This window comes from Pelodiscus sinensis, chromosome 6 (genome assembly GCF_049634645.1).
Source record: "Pelodiscus sinensis isolate JC-2024 chromosome 6, ASM4963464v1, whole genome shotgun sequence".
Taxonomy (NCBI): Eukaryota; Metazoa; Chordata; order Testudines; family Trionychidae; genus Pelodiscus; species Pelodiscus sinensis.
In genome coordinates, this window is record NC_134716.1 from 64,324,298 (window position 1) to 64,345,917 (window position 21,620).

General features: G+C 38.2%; 1 protein-coding gene and 1 long non-coding RNA gene across 3 annotated transcripts in view; one reads left to right on the forward strand and one right to left on the reverse strand.

Moving 5' to 3' along the window:
* Positions 1-1,328: 1,328 nt before the first annotated feature.
* On the reverse strand, positions 1,329-5,989 carry LOC112546778 (uncharacterized). Its single transcript, XR_012904791.1, has 3 exons — positions 4,069-5,989; positions 2,138-2,169; positions 1,329-1,742 (listed from the first exon to the last, which is right to left on the reverse strand). It is a non-coding gene; the product is annotated as an uncharacterized LOC112546778 (long non-coding RNA).
* A 177-nt stretch (positions 5,990-6,166) lies between these two features.
* Positions 6,167-21,620, forward strand: part of EFNA5 (ephrin A5) — a 295,583-nt gene continuing 280,129 nt past the window's right edge. The window contains exon 1 of one of the 2 annotated variants that reach the window (XM_006128886.3): positions 6,167-7,791. In XM_006128886.3, coding sequence (XP_006128948.1) covers positions 7,667-7,791 — 125 coding nt within the window. In that variant the 5' untranslated portion in view covers positions 6,167-7,666. The remainder of the gene's footprint in view (positions 7,792-21,620) is intronic. The other variant, XM_006128885.3, reaches the window with a different exon arrangement.

A 21,620-nucleotide genomic window follows, 5' to 3' on the forward strand; every position in this document is an offset into this window, starting at 1 on the left:
ATGGTGCCTTATGTGGTTAGGTCCTGTGATAGGGTCGTTAGTATAAATGTGTGGACAGAGCTGGCAATGGGGGTTATTGCAGGGGTAAGTTCCTGGGTGAGTGTGCTTGAAGAATGATGTGTGGCTATTGAAAAGAATTTGCTTCAGGTTAGGGGATTGTCTGTAGTCAAGGATTGTGAGAGTGAGAAGCCATCTCCCTTGGCTTGAACAGACTTGAACTGGTTAGCATATTAGAACACCAGCTTTCCTTACATTCAACACCTAATTGACAACTCTCTAAAAACTATGTAGATTAGTGTAGAGGTTAATTGCGGAAGAACTTAGTACATGCAAAAGCATGGGGGTGGTGAGGCATGCATTCCGCTCTCCTCCTCCTCCATCTGATGAACCAGAATCAGGCCTCCATGAACACACACCATTTAAGATAAGCCATGGTGCCATTGTAGCAAGAACAAGTTATAGATAAGGGTAGGAGAAAGAACAGGAACACATAACAGTCTTGTTTACCCAGATGTACTGTTCATGTAAACAAGGTCCAAGGACAAGTAGTACCAGATTGATAGTTAACAGCTAAGCTATACATTATCAAGTAATACATAACCCCCGGAAATTTCCAAACTGCAAAACATGGTAGAGACCCTATATTTAAAGCTGTACCACAGTATAGCAATTTGGACCTCACTGATGGACTCTGGTACTGGTGCCTCGGAAGCCTAAACGACCTCGTGCCGCATCCGCAGCTGAAATGGGGTTCCCAGCTTTCAGAAGGGATGCAAGATGCCACTTTTCCTATCATGTTGTTCTTTTAGTTAAGGGGGCACAGCTGAGAACTATCAGGAAATAAACTGCTTGTGTTTGACAGATACTTGTGCAGTGTGTTTTTGTACTTAGAGAACTCAGTGTCGGACTTGAGACTTACTCTTGCCGGCAAGAATTAGTTTGACACAATAGCCTGAACTGCATCAGCTGCACTGTTTTACCAATAGTTATTCTCGTCCATTCATCTTTAATGGCAAAACAGCCCAACATAGTTTTTCTGGGTAGCCAGAGACTAAACTGAACATTTTGACTAGATGGCAAAGCAAACTGTTAGTTTAACATTTTCAGTATTCTAGGATACAAAATATCGTAACTTAATAGCATTTTTAATTCAAATGTTTACCTTAAAAAATGTATCAATATTCTATTCATCAAAATTAAGAAACTGACCGACATGGGCAGTTATCAGTAAAAACCATGATACTGAAAAGAATTTCACATTTTATTTAACAAATATTTTCAATTTTACATCTATGCTGTGATGATGTAATTTCACATGTATGGAAAGATTTTCCAAAGAGCAATCAGGTGCTCAACTCTCATTTATGGCTTTGAAACTCTTCTCCCCTGTAATTCTTTATATCTCAAGTTTTTTTGAAAAGAATGCTTACGTGTCAGTTTAAAGCTCAAGGAAATCCTCTGCTTTCTTCTTCTCAAAGGTCTTTCTTAATATATTTTAAATTTAAAGTTTTCAGAATAGCAGTCAGATGTGCAGATGATGTCTATCAACAGTTCCATTCTTTTTTTCCAGTTGGTGAGTTAAACTCAGACATATGCATAGATTTTGTACTAAGAAGTTGAAATAAAAAGAGTGCTAATGATTATTGATAACTTTCATTAAAGGCATAAAGAAATTCCAAGAACAATTTGGTAAAAGAATAGGCAGGGTTTTGGTGGTGTCCAACAGCTGTTGAGAACAGTACCTGGTGAAAACACAGATGAAAGTTTGCAAAAATATCATTATCAGTTTGCATTTACACAGCTTCTTGAAACTGAAGATCTCAACAGAATCTGAAAATCTATGAACATTAATGAATTAAGTGTCAGCACATTCTGCTGAAGTTGGTGTGTGTGTGTATGTATATATATGTATCTTTTTATACATGGGAATACAGAGGATGAGAGAGGTTAAGTACAGGGCCATGGCCAAACAGGGTCATTGAAAGAATTGTGAATAGAATTGAAACAATTTGGTTCATCCTCTGTTCTAACTAGTAGAAAATGTAATTAAATATTTAAGTCCAGTTTATCTGTGATCATTTGATTCTCCACTTTTCCACAAAATTACACAACAAAAAAAAATCCATGTATACATTACCCACATGCTGTCTCACTTAGGTAAATGCATCTCTGAGAGAGGAAAGAAAAAAGAAAACAAATCCTTAAGTCAGAAAATCACTCAGCAAGAAAGGCTTTTATCTGGCTCATGAATATTTGCCTATGCTGGTATCAAATAATGAATACACTTCTCTGTAAAGACCTGAATGATTCTCTCTAAAGTTATTATATATGACTTTGTTACTACACATGTTGTATGAAAATTATGTTCAAGATTTTGTTCTGTATTACTCTTTGACAGCCTATCATAATCAAGAGAGTTACAGTAAAATAGGAGATAATTTATTGCTATTAATCATTTTGTTTGCTTACTAATTTTAAAATAGTTTAATCTATAAGTGATATGTCAGTAGTAGTTTTATGGAAACAGAAAGGGATTTAAAAAATGTAAGAACATTTTATGTTTGGAAGTCCTGAAACAGATATTTCAGTGTATGCAACAGATACACAAAAGCTGAACTTTTAATATATTTTGTTCCACAGAAAGAACATCAGGTAAACACACAAAATCCACTAAAAGACTCAGCAATATAAACAGAATCTTGTATTTAACTTAATACAATAAAATTAGATTGAAATAAAATGAAATGAACTCCCTTTCTCTTTCTACCAAACATACACAGAAAATTCTTGAAAGTTATGCTATTGTCAGTTTTAAACTTTTTCTGCAGGGGAGGAGCAGTGGTTCTTAAAGCTGGTCTCTTCACTCAATTTTTAATTATAGATAAAATCCTAGTTGTCAGTCCTTTCCCCAATGAAATCATCAGTTTCAGTAGGAGAAGGATTGGGCCCCGGTTGTTTATTGTTAAAATAGGATCCAAAATTTGTATCTCAAAAATAAACTCTGAAAACCCAAAATGCTACACATATGTTGAAGGAAAAGTGTTAAGATGGTTGGTCCTATTATTTAGATGTGTGCAATTAGCTAACATTAAACTATCTTTATTTTAGTTCTAGTTCATCGGACACTTATGAAATATACAAGTTGTTTTAACAGAACTGCTTGTATGAATAAGACAGGCAGGATGTGGCTCAGTATGTAATTCACATCTGTTTAAATAACCTGCTATTGCTCTTGATTAATGGTTCAAAACAATTAAAATACTCTTCAATTACTTTTAAATGTCCATGAAAAGCCAAATATTTCTCTGCAGCTTTCTCAGATACATTAAAGGAAAACCCAGTATAAGTGTAAGTCTAAAGCTACTATTAATTATGTACAAAAAATATTTCATGGTACCTAATCAGCCTAATTCTTAAAAGCACCACAAGTATACCCAAGGCAGTAAAAATGCTATGTAATAACTGCCGGAAAACACATATTACATAATTAATATTTATGCATTTTTAAGATTGTCAAGCAAGGGATAAATTGGCAGCTATGGAAGCCAATCATCAGTCAATTTAGATTTACTGTTTATAAACTTGGAAATACGTAATTCAAAATAGCTTAACTGAAATTAATACTGAACTTCTAACAATCCTGCTAACCATCCTTATGATTATACTAAATGCATGCAAGGTCAGAGTTGTTTATTGGAATGCAGTAGCAGTTTACAACTTACATCAATAATTGCTTAATCATGTCACTACAGAAGGGGGCATTAGACAGTAGGATAATGTTTTTCTGACTGTTGGATATTCAGTATTCTCATATAAATTGTTCATGTTGTGACATCTGCAAAGAGCAAAACACTTTTCAGTCACTAAAGAATGATTTTTAAATACTGTTTTGTTTTGGTTGGAAGTCTTTTTCTGCATTGTCTATAAATTAATAAAATACAGCCCTTTAAAAAAAGTTTATTAAATGAAAATAGTTGGAGAGGAGACAGTACCACAACAGCTATGTCTTTCTACTACAACCAGTATTTTCACTTTTTTACAGTTATAAACAGTATTAATTTTACTTACTTTACTGGTGTTCTGTACCTCTCTATTGCAGGAAGTGTACAAAGGGTCTTCTGCTCCTGTATATCTTGCAAAGTATTGGGTGTGCAGGATTGAACTTCAGTAGAAATATACAGTAAACAAACAAAATGGTTTAAATAAAATAGTCAATGCTTTGCTACAACGCTTTTTCCACGAAACCAAGAGAAAAATAAAAGAGCAGAAGCCAGCTACTGTGCTTCTCTCTTCAATAGCTGTAGTTAAGGAGATCCATCCCAAAGCCCTAAAGTTGTTTAGATAGCATTTGAACTAAAACAATCTCTCAGTCCTTGGGTTGAAATTGAAAGACATTCTTTTTTTTTTAAATGTGACAAAACTGAATATCCATCCACAACTTCAAAAATATTAGTATGTAGTAGAGTATATATAACTAGAAACCAATGTATGTAAATACATATTAGATATAGAAAAATACATAAAATAATCTAAACCGAAGAAAAATACATAAGATCATCTTAATACTATTTTTAAGAAAGGAATTTTGGCTCTTAAAAGAGAAACACAACAAAGCAAATAAATTAAATTGGTATTTGACCTGTTCTTTGTATTTGGTCGTTCTGACTAGAGAAGACCCATAGACTAGTCCAGTGTGTGGACTTTTATAGGTCTCAGTTTTCTCCTAGTCTGTTTAAGAAATACGAAAATGAAATGCGGCATGATAATCTACCACTGGAGGGAGTCTGGGCGCTTTCAAACAGCTCCGAAGCCCAGAGAAAACAGCGAGCCACATGGAGAGACTGGGTGGACAAGGGAGAGAAGGATATGGTGAGAGAGGTTTTTATTGAAGCAACAAATACACGGAGACAGGCAAGATCTCAGTCCAAAACTAAAGGTGCTTGGATCAGAAAAGACAGGAGTACTTGCGAAGGGAATTCCCTTTGATAACTGTAGCCTGAGTAATATGACCCTTGCAGTCAATGCTTCAGTCTGTCCACAGAAGAAGAGCAAAGCTCTTGTTCATAACTATTGTCCCATTCAGCCAATCTCTTCCAGAGGCGTTTGTAAAGTTTGGAGCTAAATGTATTTCTAGCTGGGTTGGGGCAGTGGAAGGTCTGAGGACGTTGTGAGTACAGACACAACGCAACTCTTTAATTACAGATGGAAAAGCTCACCTGATTTATCTCCCTGCCAGTGCAGCATAACACATACCGCTGGTGCATAATGATGGCATTTCTGCCCTTTGAGAGATGTTAATGAAATAGAGCCGAGTGGTTCCATTATTATAAGCTCATCCTCATAGTTAACACGTAGAACTTGCAGTGTTTTCTGGCGGTTCATTTTGCCGCATTAACACCAACTCCGCTGATACGGGGTTACATTTGCATCTGATCTTTGTCAAAGGAGAAATTTGCAGGACACTCCCTATTATAACATCCCGCTTGAATACACTACTTTAAAGACACGCACAGGCGTTTCCAAGGCAAAATGCAATTGCCGGAAGAAGGGGATTAAAGGCAAAACAAAGCAGAGGAGAATCTGTTTTACAGACGGTTCAACAACTGCCCGGTTTTAATTTGATTATATAATATTTATTAGAGTTTCAATTTGCAAACCAATTCGACTGATGCGGTAACAGTAACAGCTGATGTCAGATCCCCAGTGGCGTATAAATCATGTATTTAAAGCTAAACTAAGTGATGGAAGAGCTTTCTTGTACGATTGAATTATTTTCTATACTCTTTTCAGCGACAGCTGTCCACTTTTAAGGATGAGTTTATGGGTGTGCGAGTGCACGACAGGATCCCTATACCGAGGATCCCTTGAAATGGTAACATTTTGCAGCAAGGCCATACAGGAATCACACGGATCTCCTTGTAATTCAATTAGTCAGGTTTCAGGAAGGTAGGGCTGGGTATTTTTTTGGTGGAGGGGAGGGGAGAATAAGGATACGCCCCTTTTCTCGCGTTGTAAACCAATCCGGGTGGAGTAAAAAAAAGGGAAAAAAGCAGTCTGTAAGCAAACAGCAGGCTGTGCCCTGACTGGCTGCGCCGGCAACCCCCCCCCCCCCCCCATCCCCGAGTAAACTGCATGCAAAAATCCCACATGATCAACCAGCAGCGCCTGTGCTCCGAGCTAGCTGTCTGCGCCTTCTCCGTGCATCCACTCCTCGCACACATCAGCTTCCAGATCGCTCTTCTGACGCACACGCATGTGTATGTATGTGCCTGTGTATATATATATACCGTGTATATATCTATGCAGTTGTCTGTTGCACACGCACATGCACGCACTTAGCGCGCTAGGCTCCTAGATTTTCCTAGGCTGCTGCTGTCGGATTTACAGGCAGGCAAGGGACCGGCATTGCAAAAGGGGGCGTGACAGTTTAAAGATTTTTTTTTCACCCATAAAACATTTTATTTTTTTCAAAACTGACTTTTGCCTCCCTATCCTCGCCGTTCCTTGCTCCCCCCGCCCCTTCTGCTGCATTTAAGTTTATGTGCTTGCCGAGGCGGTACATTTTTTCTTCAGCAGGAAAAGCTGCTGGGGAAGACCAAGCCGAAGGTTTGCTTTGGTTTCTGATGCCCCCCTCGGTGGGGCGCTTTCTTTCCTCCGCCTTTCCTCGCTCTTTCAAACTGTTCCGCCCTTCCTCCCAAGTGGATGGGGCAGGGATGGCCCCTGCTTTATTCTAACACAGACTCTTTGGGAAGCTGAAGGAGGCGATTCTCTGCAGTTTCTTCTGCGGCGGCTCCATCTCGATCGCAGGGCAGAGGCGGCGGCTTGCCACCAGCATCGCCTGAGGAGTTTGTGAGCTTTCAGTTTCCCCTTCTGCGGGGTCCGGCTGGCTTTACAACCTCTCCTGCAACACCGACCGCCCTCGGCTCGGCGGCCGCGCCGCAGCACCGCTTGGATTGGCCGCTTGTTTTTTTTTTCCTCTTCGCTGTGGCTCGGTCCGTAGCGCATCCACCGCCCAGGAACAGGAAGGACGAGAAACCCTCCCCACGAAGTCTCCTCCAAGACGCGCTCTCCGCAGCCGAGCAGGCGCCCGGACTCCTCGGGGCTCGCGCGCCGCCCTTCCGCCCGGGGAGAGCGGCAAAGTTTGTACTTGCAGCGCGGATTCGCCTCGCGGCGCCGGGGGAAGATTTGCTGCTGCTGCTGCTGCTGCTCCATCCTCCCGCGCTTACCTGACCCGGCTGCAGCTGCCTGCCGCGCCGGAGGGCTGCGAAGCCAGGCCGCCCAGTGATCCCCTCCCCACATGTGCCGCCGGCCACCAAGTAACTTTGCGAGAGGCCGGAGAGCGGTGCCTTGAGAGAAGCCCCTGCTAGCCGCCTTCCGGCGCCGGTGTATGTCTCCCCGTGGGCTCCGCACTGCACTCCCGGTGAATGTTCACCGCCCGCCGCCCGCTGCTGCTGCCGCCGCCGCCGCCCGGCTCGGCTCCCACCTCCCCCTGCCGGGGTGACTAAGCTCCAGCCGCTCCTGAAGGGATCCCAGGACCCCACGCTCTTGGGGGGGCGTCTCGCTGCGGCTAGTCAGGGCAGCTTCCTGGCCGCCCCTTCCCTGTGCGCGCCTGTGACTCGATTGACTGACTGATTCCCCCGGTGGCGGCGTGGGCCGGGACTCCGTGATGTTGCACGTGGAGATGTTGATGCTGGTGTTGCTGGTGCTCTGGATGTGTGTGTTCAGCCAGGATCCCGGCTCCAAGGCGGTGGCTGATCGCTATGCAGTCTATTGGAACAGCACCAACCCCAGGTAAGAGGACGAGGGGCTGAGCCAGGGACAAGCGTGGGAGCCGATCCTTTAGCACCCGCTGGGCTGGGTTCCCTAACGGAATCGGTGAGGAGGGGGCTTTTACCAGCAGGCATGGGAGTGAGCAGCGCTACGTGCTGTGGAGATCAGAGTGCTCTTTCGGCTGCACACGTGCTCAGAGCCTGGGCCGGAGGGGGCACTGGGCAGAGGAGGAGGGAGTGCCCCTCACCACTTCACGGAGCCTTCAGAGAGGGGGCTTCTGGGCAGCGCTTTCCGGGGCTGCAGTGTGAAGTTCTTGACCGGGACCGTGGGAAACCTCGTTTGCAAGAGGGGCAAAAACTTTCTTACTCGAGGTGCGTTAAGGGAACTTTGAATTTGGATCTTCCCGGTTAGCCAGAGCAAGCACTACTGCACTAACTGCCCCCTAATTCTTGGCACTCTGGGGCTTTCCCTGGAGTGCCAAATAGTGGTACTTTTGTATCAAAGTATAGGTGCATCACCTATGTGCGTGTCTATACCTATAGGTGTAAGCATTTGGGGCTAGAAACATTTTAAAATCTAGTTTCCTATTCATTTTAGATCATAGGTAATGGAACCCATTTATTCTGAGCTCTGCTGCAGGGAAACTCTATATTGATGTGAAATGAAAGTCCTGGACTATTTCAGCCTAGGTTATGGTGAACTCTTCAATATCTGAAGAAGTGAGTTGTATCTCACAGAAACTTATGCCCTAATAAATGTGTTCGATTTTGAAGTACCATCAGTCTCCTTGTTGTTTTTGTTTATAGTGGATTTGTGTGTGGGGGGGGGGAGGGAGCATGACTTTTTTGTGAAAAAAAGATGAAAACGTTTTGCTTGAGATTGTAGAGGAGCCTGGAGCTGGCGTCTTGGCAGCCACATGTGGCAGCTGTTCCACGCCAGGGCTTTAGAGATGAAGTAAAGGAGTAGCTTTCCTTTGCATGAATTTATGTAAGCTGGTTAAGTCACATTAACTGTGCAAAGAAGCCTCTGACTTATAAAACTTCAGTACTTTGTAGATGAGTCCTGGATTGAAGGTTTCTCATGGAAAAGGGCAGATACTCTTGCCCAAGCTGTCACAGCAAATTCAAGTGCAATAGTTAGTGATGCCCTCACAATATAAGTATCATCTTATGATTTAGAAATACATTTATAAATGTGGGGCGGCATGGGGGGGAGCAGTTAATCATTGAGTAACTTAGGGAACCTCGAAGTGTTCTTCAGTTATAGTTGAAAAGACAAATAAAGCCCTAGCTTTCCAATGAGGACTGTGCTAAAATATTTCTTTTTTTGTTTCTTTTGCATGTTTTTGGATAGTGTAGATATAAATTAAATATAAGAATTTTTATTTCAAAACTTAATAAGAGGTATTATTTAGGATCTAACAGTTTTCCTGCTAATTCCCCTTTACTTCAGTATAACGATATTTCAGTCTTGGTCTAAATGGTATCTGTACATTTAGGTAAAAAGTCACCTTGGTAAAGTGAGTGAGCAGATTTAAAAAAAAATCTGTCAAGTTAGTCAAAGTAAACTTGAGGACGTTTTACCTTAGGTTATCTCTGTTCTATGTTTTTGATACTACTGTTTGGTTTGAGATTAGCACATTGATTTTTGTTACAGGTCATGTTTTTTAATACATCTGCATTGCTTGCAGCATACTCTTGTACTCTTTTTTTTTTTTTTTTCAAAAGAGGCTTTGAAATAGGGGATACCAAAGTTAACTGGCAGAATTTATAAGTGCCTTAGAGTTTGCTAGTTGGCTTGGTACTTTAATATTATGCTGGTGGTGGCTGCTTTTCAGTAAGGTTAAACTGATGCAAAAGAAGGGTGACCAAAAATAATGATTTATTCAGAGAATTATTTAGTTGTGTTGTGTCACTTTACTTTTTTTTTAAAGCTGTCATCACAAGCATATCAAAGTTATAAAGCCCACTAAAATGGAATTAAGGTCTTACCTCCCATCACACTTAGATATATTAGAAAACATATGCCTCTTAAGAAAATTGTGTGTCCTCAAACAAAGCTTTCTTAAAATAAAGTTGAAATTAAACATATTTAACATCCCCCCACAACCCTCACACAGACAATACTTATGTGTGCCACTGTAAAGAGAGAGAGAGATATTTGAAGGACTAAATTTGACCAAATATTGCTAATATGGCAATTTAAAACAAACAAAGACAATTTAAAAAAAAAACCTTTTCTCCACTCTGTGTAGCTATTGTGCATGGATTGTAAATAGTTGAAATAATTGTAAATAGTTGAAATACTTATCACATTAAATGCTATATCTCCTTTCCAGTATTATGTATTTAAAAGGTTGGTTGTAAAATTACATCACTGTAAATGACAAACTTCTCTAACTTAAACTTTCAACATATGCAGAGAAAACTTGGTTTTCTTAATCTTCTAAAGATAGGAGAAGGAGTTAATTACAAATTACTTTAAGCCTTCTCTTCTTAAACAAAGTAAAACTAAACAAAACCAGTTGATTGATTTCTTAAAATAGGAATCAGCCTTTTATAAAAGGGTCTGTATAGATATGACATGTTCAAGAATTAAATAATGTTAATGGTACATGGTAGTGTTACAAAGAGCTCAAATATGCTACTTTTCTGTTTTATAGAGTAGTAGCAGTAATAATCTGTATTTTGTTCATGCTATCAAATTTCACAATAGATGCTATAAAAACAGGTAACATCTGTTTGGATAAACGTAAGAGAGTGGGAGGAAAAATTGCTTTGCATTTTATATTGCCTTTTTCAGGATGTAAGTTTAGAAGGTAAAGTTCAGTCTGGTTATCAACATTTTAAAACAAGTCAGTTGTTCAGTAGTAATAATTTGTCAGTAACTTTTCTTTCTGAGTCAAAAGATTGACCACATTTTGTTTTTACTAAAATGTGGCAATCCAAAATGGTACTTAATTGAATGAAAAAGTCTAAATTGGCAGGTGAAATGTTATATTTTGTTGACCTGTAAGGTAGTCATAGTAGGTTAGCTTACTTTTTTATGATGTTTATCCAGAGTTACCAATCTACTGTGAACTAATTATTCAGTTAAATATTCAGATTTCAATTCAGGCACAAGAAAATAGAAAAATGCACTACAATACAGTTTCTTCAAACCTTTGAACGAAGAGATTTTTCATGTACTTCTAACAAGTACAGCTGAATCTTGGTTTTACAGTTGCTAACCTAACTATACAACTTATGAAAACAGAAATAATTCCTATTATTATTAAAAGTCATAAACAATCTGATGAGTGGTGCATATAGATTAGTGCCTCCAGAATGAATCACACTTTTCTTAAATAAAACTCCATGCGTATATTATAAAAGTTTGTATTGGATTTTTTTTGAATAGATGCCAAAATCCTGGAAGATCAATTAAAATGCCTTCTGTTATACTGTTAGTATATGAAAAAGTAATATAACAAAGTAATTTATTTTTAAGTAAAATGTTTTCAGAAAAATCAGAAGTATCATTCCTAGTATGTCACTTTAACAACATATATGACTCATAAATTCTAAAATCTGGTTCCAAATAAAAAAGTGTGCTCCTCTTCTATTAAACATGAGGCTTTCTAAAATATGATAAAATAAGATTGCTTTATTACATGTGAAACAGTGTAAAAACTTGTGGATAGAATATTTTACAATAGGTATTCTTGAAAATGTATGCTAGTTCTTTTTATATATGTTTTTGTTAAATGTGCTTGTGAATTGTAATCTTTACCTTAAAATGCATTAGTCTCACATCTGTGATTGCAGATGTACTGCTTCACTGTAGAGAAATAGTAAGATTCTTGTTATAGCGACAAAGTTCCTATGTGTAACACTTAGCATCGTTTTGAGAGTTCATTCAGAATGCAGCATGTTTATTTCATCTGACTAATCAGTATCCTGAAGATGATTCAGTCATAGAAATTTCTCCCTTTTAGGGCCTGATCCTGTAATTGCTAGCTCCTAAGCGCTTGCCACTGTGTCTTGCGTTACTGAAGTCAAATTGGTTTTCTTGCCGTAGTAAGTGCTTAGCGCTGTACTCTTTGCAGGATTGCATTTTCAGACTGTAATTTCTTTTTAACTATGTTTTTCAAGATTTGCAAGTTACATAGAATTTATAAATTGATTCTGGTTTCAAAGAATTTAATAGTTTTGTGTTTCTTTTTTGATCAAATTTCTTATTACTAATACAAAAGGACAAATCTTGCTTTTATCAGTCAGGGAACTAACGGCGTTCTGTAAAAGTCAGTGGAATTTTGAGAAGGATGTGTATAGTTGACTATAATAAATAACTATGTTAAATATATATTGTAATGTAAAACTCTATTCACAGATTGATCATTCTAGTTTAGATGTATTTATAAATAAGATACTACTGGAAATTATGTAGTCATAATAATTTTAATAATAAGTGATGCAATAATTTCACCCATCAGTATTCAGATTATCATTAGGATAATTGCTTAAGGTCTCAGATACAGAGTAGACAAAGAGTATGATCCTGTAAATTCAAAATTTCCAATGCAGGTGTCTAAAGTTAGGAAGATGAATCCATAATTAGGCACTTAATTCCCTGAATTAAGGACTGTGTTCACAAAAGCATTTAGACACCTGTTTAAGTCCTATAGTAATACACAGGACTTTTATGTGTGCTAACAGAAAATGTACACTGAAGTGTTTTCCTGTATCGGAGCCTGAAAGAAGTGGACTGATTTTTTTTTTCAGAGCTTATGAGCACCCAAGCCTCTGATGACTTTTTAAAGCTATGCAATACATTGAAGTACCTCAGTATGTCTTTATGCTCTTGTTTGAAAATGTTCCCATAATATGTTGATTACAAATGCACACATCGTGTTGATGTTTGTTTGTTTTTTTGAAATCAGGAATTATTCCTGTAGAAATGAGAGAAATGATGTGGAAATTGTTGGAGCTCAGGAAGTATGGTTTTTCGACTGATCATTTTGAATCAGTGTTGGGGAGCAAAGTGAGGGGAAGCAAAGCTTTGGGAGAATTGATATTTCAGAATTTGTTACACTTCAAAAAGGACATATTACTTTAAGTACCATTGGTATTCAGTCTGTCTTTCTTTGGATACAATATGTCTTGTATTTGGAAGGATAGTTTCATCTGGTACCTCAAAACCGAGACACACACAAATCTCTGGCCCAGTACATTTCTTGTGATTAAATGTGATGCATTAGAGCCGTCAGGAGTTCATTTCACCTAACTTGGCAGATTTTAATAATGTTACTGTAACCCTTGTGACTCAGAAAATACCTTTTGGTTGAATCAGTCATGGCGTCCCTACATGAAACCTGCACAACAGACAATAGTTTTACATTTGCAGGGAGGAAATTTAGTTAAGGGGTAAATTTTCTCTTCTTCACATTCAATTTTGTTGAAAATGACCATAGTGAAGGCATTTCATTGCATTCTACTCCCGGCCCTATTTCCTGTTGTAGAAGGACAGATAAAGATGAGCCTTTTTTTTTTTTTTTTTTTTTTTCCCTTCCCTGTTGCTATGAGCCCAGCAATTTACCAGTGCCATGCTGGGCTGAGAAAATGAATGAATACAATTAGTCCTTCAGGAGTCCTGGCCTTGGCAGTTGTAGGGAGGGATATACGTTCATATGCATACATGTATTTAGACCCACAGAAGTGTCTTTAAAAGGTGGTGGCTTGGGAGAAAATAGCATAAATGTAACTGCTACCAAACAAAGAAAAGAAACAGTTTTTTAAATTAATAAAGATGGCTAAATTCACAATTGTTGTACAAATGATTTCCCAGGCATTTGCTTCCAATTAAAAAATATTCAATTTCTTATTGATTAAAACAATTTTAAGGTGTACCTTTTAGTTCTTGATCTCTGCCCTCCTCGTCACTATCCCACTTCCTTCATACATTGATAGTTAAGTAGTAATGTATATAAACAGATGTAATATGAAACATACGAAATTAAGTCTCCACTTCAGAAAACAAACAACTGAGAATTCTCTGTATTTATTAAATACAGTTACTGATCAAACCCCCCCCCCCCAAACCCTCATTAGGAAGTCCATTCATTGTACTGCTTAAATATTGTACATTAGATAAAGCATATGATGGTTATGGGGAGTTCACGTTACTGTGAAGCAGTAGTTCACGTTGGAGAAAACGCTACTGAGAAGAAATAACTCTTCTTGAAGTTTCAGAAACTTTAGTTAAGTGTAGTTCCTCCTTGGTTAGCAATATATATACTTTTTGTTTTGGTTGACAGGTTAAGGCTTTTACATAAGAAGAAACATCTTAAAATTGAAATGCAGAGAAGCTCAAGAATTTTTTCTTCTAATCACTCCATGCCCCTCTCTCCAGTTCTGAGCACTCCTTTGAAAAAATGTCTTTGGTCTCATGATTAATCAAATCTACTATTTCTGAAAGATGTATGAATTATCGAGAAGATAGGATTCTTGTGTTTTAAATTTTTCTAAACACTTATGCTTAAAGATGTAGTCAGTCAGCAGCATGCTAACATAATTTAATGGATATGTTTAGTTTGAAACAGACATATTATTGAAAACTGCTTTCTGGTGATTATTACAACTAATGTGAGTAAGCCCTACTGTAATGTACTTGAGCATAGTTTAATAAAAAATTAAAAATGTTCCTGTCTCAGAACTCTTCCTAGTACTTTTGCATTGTCTCCATTAATTGCACACTTTATAGGATAGATTATACAATAGTTGAGCCCATTTAAAATGGAATAGTATTCTCTAGAATACAAGCCTCTATATAGTTGAAACCCTGGTTTTTAAAGATCCTGAGATCGACTGCAAAATTTGGAGAACCATACATTCTGGTCGTAGCACCATTTAAAAAAAATGAAATCAACCATTTGAAAAGAAAGGAGAGAATTCTGTTTTACAGTGATCATGAGATTGGATTTCACTCATGTAGAGTTTTTTAGTTTCCAGTAAAATAAACCTTTGTTCTAAGGAATATCCCTTATATATTTACCATTTGACAGGTTGCTGAAAATGAACTGGCAATCTTTACTTTTCATCCACATAGAAAATAAAAATGGATTTGACTATTCTATTTTTCTTCAAAACCTGCTGCAAAATGTAGAGAAACGATAGTAATTGATACCCATGTTTGGCTATCTGGTATGCTAGAGTTTTTCCATGATTTGTTCCAGTTAAATGAAGGAGCAATAAAATGCATTCCAGTGAAAGATCATGTAGTAACTAAGAATGTGAACGTTCTGCTAACTGACAAGGTATACTTGAGTTGCTAATACCAATGTTTGTTAGCAAGTTCTCCATGATTGGCAGTCTTCATTTATAATTTTCAAGACTGTTTTTTAATTTCTGTTGCATCTCTTTTGTACTCAGCACAAATGGGCAATGACTCTGGCATGTGGCATGATCAAAAACTTTCAATAAGGTGAAATCTATAAATGCAGTATTAACAGCAAAAGTGTCTTTTACTTTTAAAAATGTCTCTTCCCATCATTAAGTGAATATACTTGTCTGGGAGACAACCGAGTAATACAAATACTGTGCTACATTATTGTTGGTTGTTGCTTGGCTAACGTTTTACTTAAAAAAACCCTTAAACAACAATAATTCTGCAGCACCTTAAGAGACTAACAACAATGTGGATGGTATCATGAGCTTTCATGGTTCACTAAAGCTCATGATACCATCTACATTTTTGTTTGTCTCTAAGGTGCTGCAGAACTGTTCGTTTAAGTTTTTTCAGTTACAGACTAACACGGCTACCCCTCCAATGTTTTTACTTTCATTTCAGTTAAATCAAGTGCTTTCCAAAGAGTCATTTTTGATTGAGTTGAACCTATTCAGCTCTTGAAGAGAGCAGTGAAATGGAGAGTAGACAAGGATTAAACTATTTAAGAGTCATTTGGTGAGGTAAAAACTGAACTGGAGGAGCTTTCTATTTGATCTCCCTTCAGTCTGCTAAAGTGTTGCTACATGCTGTTTTATATTTTGCAAATATTTGGCCTGCTTCTTTTTTAAAAAGACACAAATTTCTGCATCATGTACTTTGCATCATAGATATTCGTTGTTCACTAGAAGGACATATTTTCTTTTCTTTGCTGTTGGGTGATCACTTGCCAGTTGCTGGCAAATCCAGATCGCACTTGAGCGGTTCACCAACTCAAGCTGCGAAACTTGGAACTTCTCTCATGGCTAGTGATTAAACATTGCATTTTTTCTTTTTGTGCATTTTAAAGTAACAGTCCACATATTCAGATTTTTTGTTCTGAAGAACCATCTTGCCTCCCACATACATGCATATTACTCAGCCCCCAAACACCTATTATATGATCTCTTTGGGAACTATTCAGGGAAATGATTTTTTGATAATGCACATTATTATATTGAGTGGTTTAGGTTTTTGTTTTGCTTAAAGTGTAATTTCCTTGCTGAGAGTGTTCTTTGAATATCAAGTCATTATCTTTACCATGGTACTGGAGTTCAGTACATTCTAAATCACTTAGTAAAAACAAAACTGTTCTGCTTCTGATGAGCAGCAGCACCACATCTGTTTCTGATGTTACTGTGGTGCTGCATAACCAAACAGATTTTTGTGAGAATAAATTTAAAAATTGGCATAATTTTAGCTATCCAGTGATACAGTGACAATCTTAACTGTGTCATTCCACTGTATTGGACTGGCAATATTGGTTAGCAGTTGGATATGGGCTGATATTAGCTTTTACCAGATCTACCATTGTCTTTCTTTGAATAAATAAAATGGCTCCAAAGAGCCTTAAACACTAAATAGACATTCTCTGTTTATATTTACTCTACAGATTTGTGACAAATGTTTCATAACAGTAAATAAAGAATGGGGGAAAGAAAAAGAAATGGAGAAATGACAAGCTTTCATAATGAACAGATATCCTCAATTTTGCTGAGATCCCTTGTTCCGTAACTGACCAACGAAGGGCTCTAAAGCCAGTATTGCCGACGTATTTTCCCTCTGATTGGTTGTGCGATAAAGATACAATATCTTTATGTAGTTTTTTGTTGTTGCTTTTTTCAAGGTTTTTTGGTTTCAATTTTTAACGTTCCTTCAACTTATTAGTGTTTGTCAAATGTAGCTACTATTTTGCTCCTTATACAGAAATACAAAAGAAAGAGAAAGTATATAAAAATCATTTTTTCCACTCTTGACAACAGAAATATGTAGTGCCTTATTTGATGTCATGAGTTAGATGGGTTGGGTAATTTGGAGATTTATTATTTACCGGCTCTTGATGGCATTAGAAGGTTGCCTTGCCATGCAGTTTTATTAGTATTGCCTTTACTTTGAGTTGTACTGTAATGTTGCTGTTGAACAAAAACAAATTCAACTGAAAGGACTAGTAAATATGTTCCTATAGAGGGGAAATGTATTCTCCTGTGTTTAGCAAGTTGGAATTGATAAAGCAGGAGCTTTCAATCCTACTCTCCCTCCTAGGGTTTCAGGAAAGAAGGGAATAAAGAGAGATGCTGGAATTTCAAAGTAGTGACCTTCTGACACTCACACACAGCATGGTCATTGCACTGGCACATAAAGTGCCTTAAGCCACCATAATGGCAAACTGTTTTTTGAAGTCACTGATATAAGAGCCAGCTGAATGGGGGATGGAGAGTCTGCTATCCCACTCCACAGCAAATTGGCAAATTTTCATTTTAGTATAAGACAGCTTCACTGTTAAATTCTAAAACTTATCATTTAGGAATAATGTTGCTTTGTTCAGTTTAGCTGGGAATTTGTGACGGCTACATGAACTTACTATGATTTGGTCCAGGATTCTGTGGTCATTCTTCCTAGATATCTGATTCACGGAGTAATTTTGTTCATCTAGTGGTAGGGAAGAATGAGAAACAGTGAAGGGAGGGTTGTATCCTGATTGTTCTGCAAGGGAAAATCCTCATCTGCATTATTTAGTCACTACAGCCTTTTTTAAAATGAAGGCACTACAGTAATGGGAACATGTAGCTAAGAACCAATTCAGACCTCCCTCTTCAGATTACATGTGATCTCCTGGATGGCTCCTGCATGTGTAGTCTGGAAAAGACCTAATATTTTACATGCTGCCCTTTTTTCCCTTTTGTGTTCATTTACTGTTTTTTCTTCAATACACTTTTATATTCATAGTTCTCTTAGAGCTTAGTTTATAAAAATTAGTGAGCCATCACTAAGAGGGGTACAGTACAAATAATCCCAATTAGAGAGTTTTTGTGCCAGATCAAAGGAAATAATAGGGATTTGAAAGCTGCCAATTGCTAATCAATCAAGAAAAAAAGGATAAACGATCTCTGAGTGACAGAACTTAGAAGCTGTCATAGTTGAGATTGGGACAATGTTCTATAAAGATTGAATAAAGCTATTTTAAAGAAATTTAAGGGGATGTTTTCCCCCTTAAAGGGGATGGATTGCCTCATCAACTGCTCTCACAATATTTTCTTAACACAGGTTTTTAAAATGTAAATTATAAACTTGTGTTGGTGGAATCTTTTAGAGGCTGCTGTTGTCAATAGACTGAGCTTTTTCAAATAGCATGACGTTTGTTTTGCATGTACACACATTGTTTTACCTTTTGAGCAATCCCTAATAATTTTAAGGTGAGGGCCATTTAAAATTGCATAGCACTACTAGAGCAAGTGATAATACAGTATATTATTAGTTTAAATTGTCAGCAAACAGTCAGAGGGAAAATATTTTAAAAGCCCACACTTTCAGTAATTTGGGCAATAGAACAGGGAAGAAAGACCTATTTTTGTCAATATCTAGTATCCAGAGCTGCCAATTGTTTCTGGCACAGCTCCCAACATGGCTGCTGCGCCTATAATTAAACGCCTGTCATTAGAGTATTTTTCCATAACATTTACAATGGAAAAGGCAAGGGGTCCTTGCAGTGCTATGACTGTCAGGGGAACAATAAAAACTAATTACACACACTACTGTCACCATTGTCAGCACGGCTTTTAGGGGGAAAGAATATGTGGAAAGTGTGTGTAATATATAATGCTTGTGCATGTGTGTACACGTGTATTTATACACAGTTATCAGTGTAATTGAGTTTACCTACCATAGTTTGTGTATTTATATATAATTGTGTGTATAGATATACATAGCTGTATTTATCAATAGGGTGTGAGTGTATTATATATACGGACACTGTAAACACTATTGATAAATATAATGGTGTATCTACCTGTGTGTGTGTGTGTGTGTGTGTGTGTGTGTGTGTGTATACATATATATACACACACAGCTGCTCCCCAAGTTACGACCACCTCCACTTATGATCATCTGCACTTATGACCAAAGTGGTCGTAAATGCAGATCCAAGTTACAAACGGCGATCCGCGCTTACGAACAGTGCGGTCACCATGTAACTCTATGGGATCGGAGTTACGAACCCTTCGAGATATGTACCAAGTGTTGGTCCGTAACTCGGGGAGCAGCTGTGTATACACACACACACACACACACACACACAATTGTAAATGCATACATTATATATTTAATGTGCACACACATCAATATAACATTATTGGAAACTCAGTTGAAGTGCAATTTACTTGTATGTTAATTTCTTCAGTTCACTCACTTTTTTTTCTTTCTCGCTTTCTTTCTGCAAACTGAGTTTCCAGTAAAATGTGGGGGATAAAAGCTGCTATTTGCCTGCATTTAATGAAGGGTGCAAGTCTTCTGTCCTGTTGTAGATTTTAGATAAGTTGACTAGTAAGCTTGAATAAATGCAGACAGTTACTTACAGATTACTCTGTACAGCTATCTATTTTCTGATTGTCATTTGGAGATATTATCCATGCGGAAAGTCTTTTTTTTTTTCTATCTTTATTCTGTTCTTAAAACTTTCCAAAAATGCTTTGATGGTCAATACAATTATTAATGGAATGGGTAAAAATTGAAGGCAGAAATTAGATTCAGAGATTTCTGGGTTGACTTTGTAGGAATGGGAGTACAGAAAAAAAGCAACAAATTGAGGAAAGAGTTAACAAAAACAATGTAATGCTATTTTATTAATGAACTGTTCAATAATAGCATATACACTATTAATGTTGAGAGGTGGGTAATTGACTAATTGTGTAGTTGATACAATTTGTATTGATTACACGATTAGTTGATAAAGGAAGGGGCTCGAAGCTGGTCCAGGAGCTACCTCCGCTGCGGCTTTGGAGTTTAAATGTAGTAAGAGCTGGGAGTGCAGGCAGCCTGGCTCTTACTATGTTTAAAGTGCAGAGCCGCAGCGGGGGTAGCATACGGACCCAGTACAAGTTGAGACTCAGTAGCCTGTGCTGGAGCAGTTTCTGCAAGTGACCTGCTGGCAAGCACTGCCAGCTGGGGCTGAGCAGTACTGGCTCATGCTGGTCTGGGACTGCTGCAGCTTTGTACTGTATTTTAAATGTAGTAAGAGCCGAGCAGCTCTTGCTACAGTTAAAATGCAGAGGCACAGTGGTCCTGGACCGGCATGAGACAGGACTGCTTTGTCCTGGCTCGTGCTAGGTCCAGAAGCCCCTGTTCGCAGCAGCTATGGCTGGCCGCGAGCAGAGGCTGCTCTGGAAGCAGCATCTGTTCACTGCTGCTGGGGCTGGCTGTGGATAAGGGCTGCTGCTGTGGCCAGCCCACACCACCATGGACAGTAGCTGCTTCATGGCAGCCTCCCCTTCCTCTCCACTCTCTCCCCTCCCCCGCCTCTATTAGAGATCCACCCTCACCGTGCTGCTGCTTCTATTAGAGGCAGTAGTGGGGGGGAGGGAGGTGGCACTGTGGAGATGGTGCTCGGGGGAACCGGCTTTTAAGCTGACACCCCCCAGCCCCCACTGCTCTCCCTTGCTCTGTTGCAGCAAAGGGGGGGGGGGGGGGAAGTGGTCAAGTACTCAACTCCCCGATAAGCTTAGGCTTATTGAGTAGTCGAGTACTGGACTACTCACTTCCATCCTTAATGTACGTATATGAACGTGCATGTGTGCATTTGTATCTGTCATTACATTGCCTTGCTGTGACAGAAAACTTCACAGTTATACTAATTTTTAATAACATCAGTACACATACTAAATGTAATATATGGGATTTTTAAATATAATTAGTTTTTAATATACTTGAATGGTCCAAAATGTCATTGAAAATTGGTAAAAACGCCAATAATAGCTTTTGTAAAACTCTGGAATTGTTTGGTTAAAAATGGAAAGAAGGACTTTAGCCATTTGAAATGAAATTGACAGGGTGTAGGGTAGAGGGCTTTGGGATGCTTAACACTAGTTTTGTCACACATTTGCCCAGTTCTGTTTAATATTAAAATTTATTTCAAATAGATGTATATAAACACAAACTTTATCAATTTTATCAACATTTCATGCAGTCAAAGACCCAGACAGCACAGTGTGCTACATTTTTATCATTACTATTACTTGTATGGCCACCAAAATGTATACTATCCTTTACTGATGGACTAAACTCAAGAATTTAAAAAATGAAGTTAGATCCTTAGGACCACATTTTTAGAGGTATTTAGGCACACAGATATGCAGTAGATGCCAAGTGAGAGTTTTAGAAGCACCTATACTCCTAAATATATAGATGTTCATAGCACCTAGATACCTAACTTCTAATGTGGTGTATATCTGTCTATGTAGGTGCTTAAATATTATTCAAAATCTGGTCCCTAAGTAAGGGTGCCTATTGTAAATAAACGTTTTGGTTTTTTTATGTAATTGCTGAAGGCAGTGGGAGCTGCTAGGTGTTAGTCAGTCTTAGAAACTGGGGCACTTGTTTACAATATGTGTATAAAT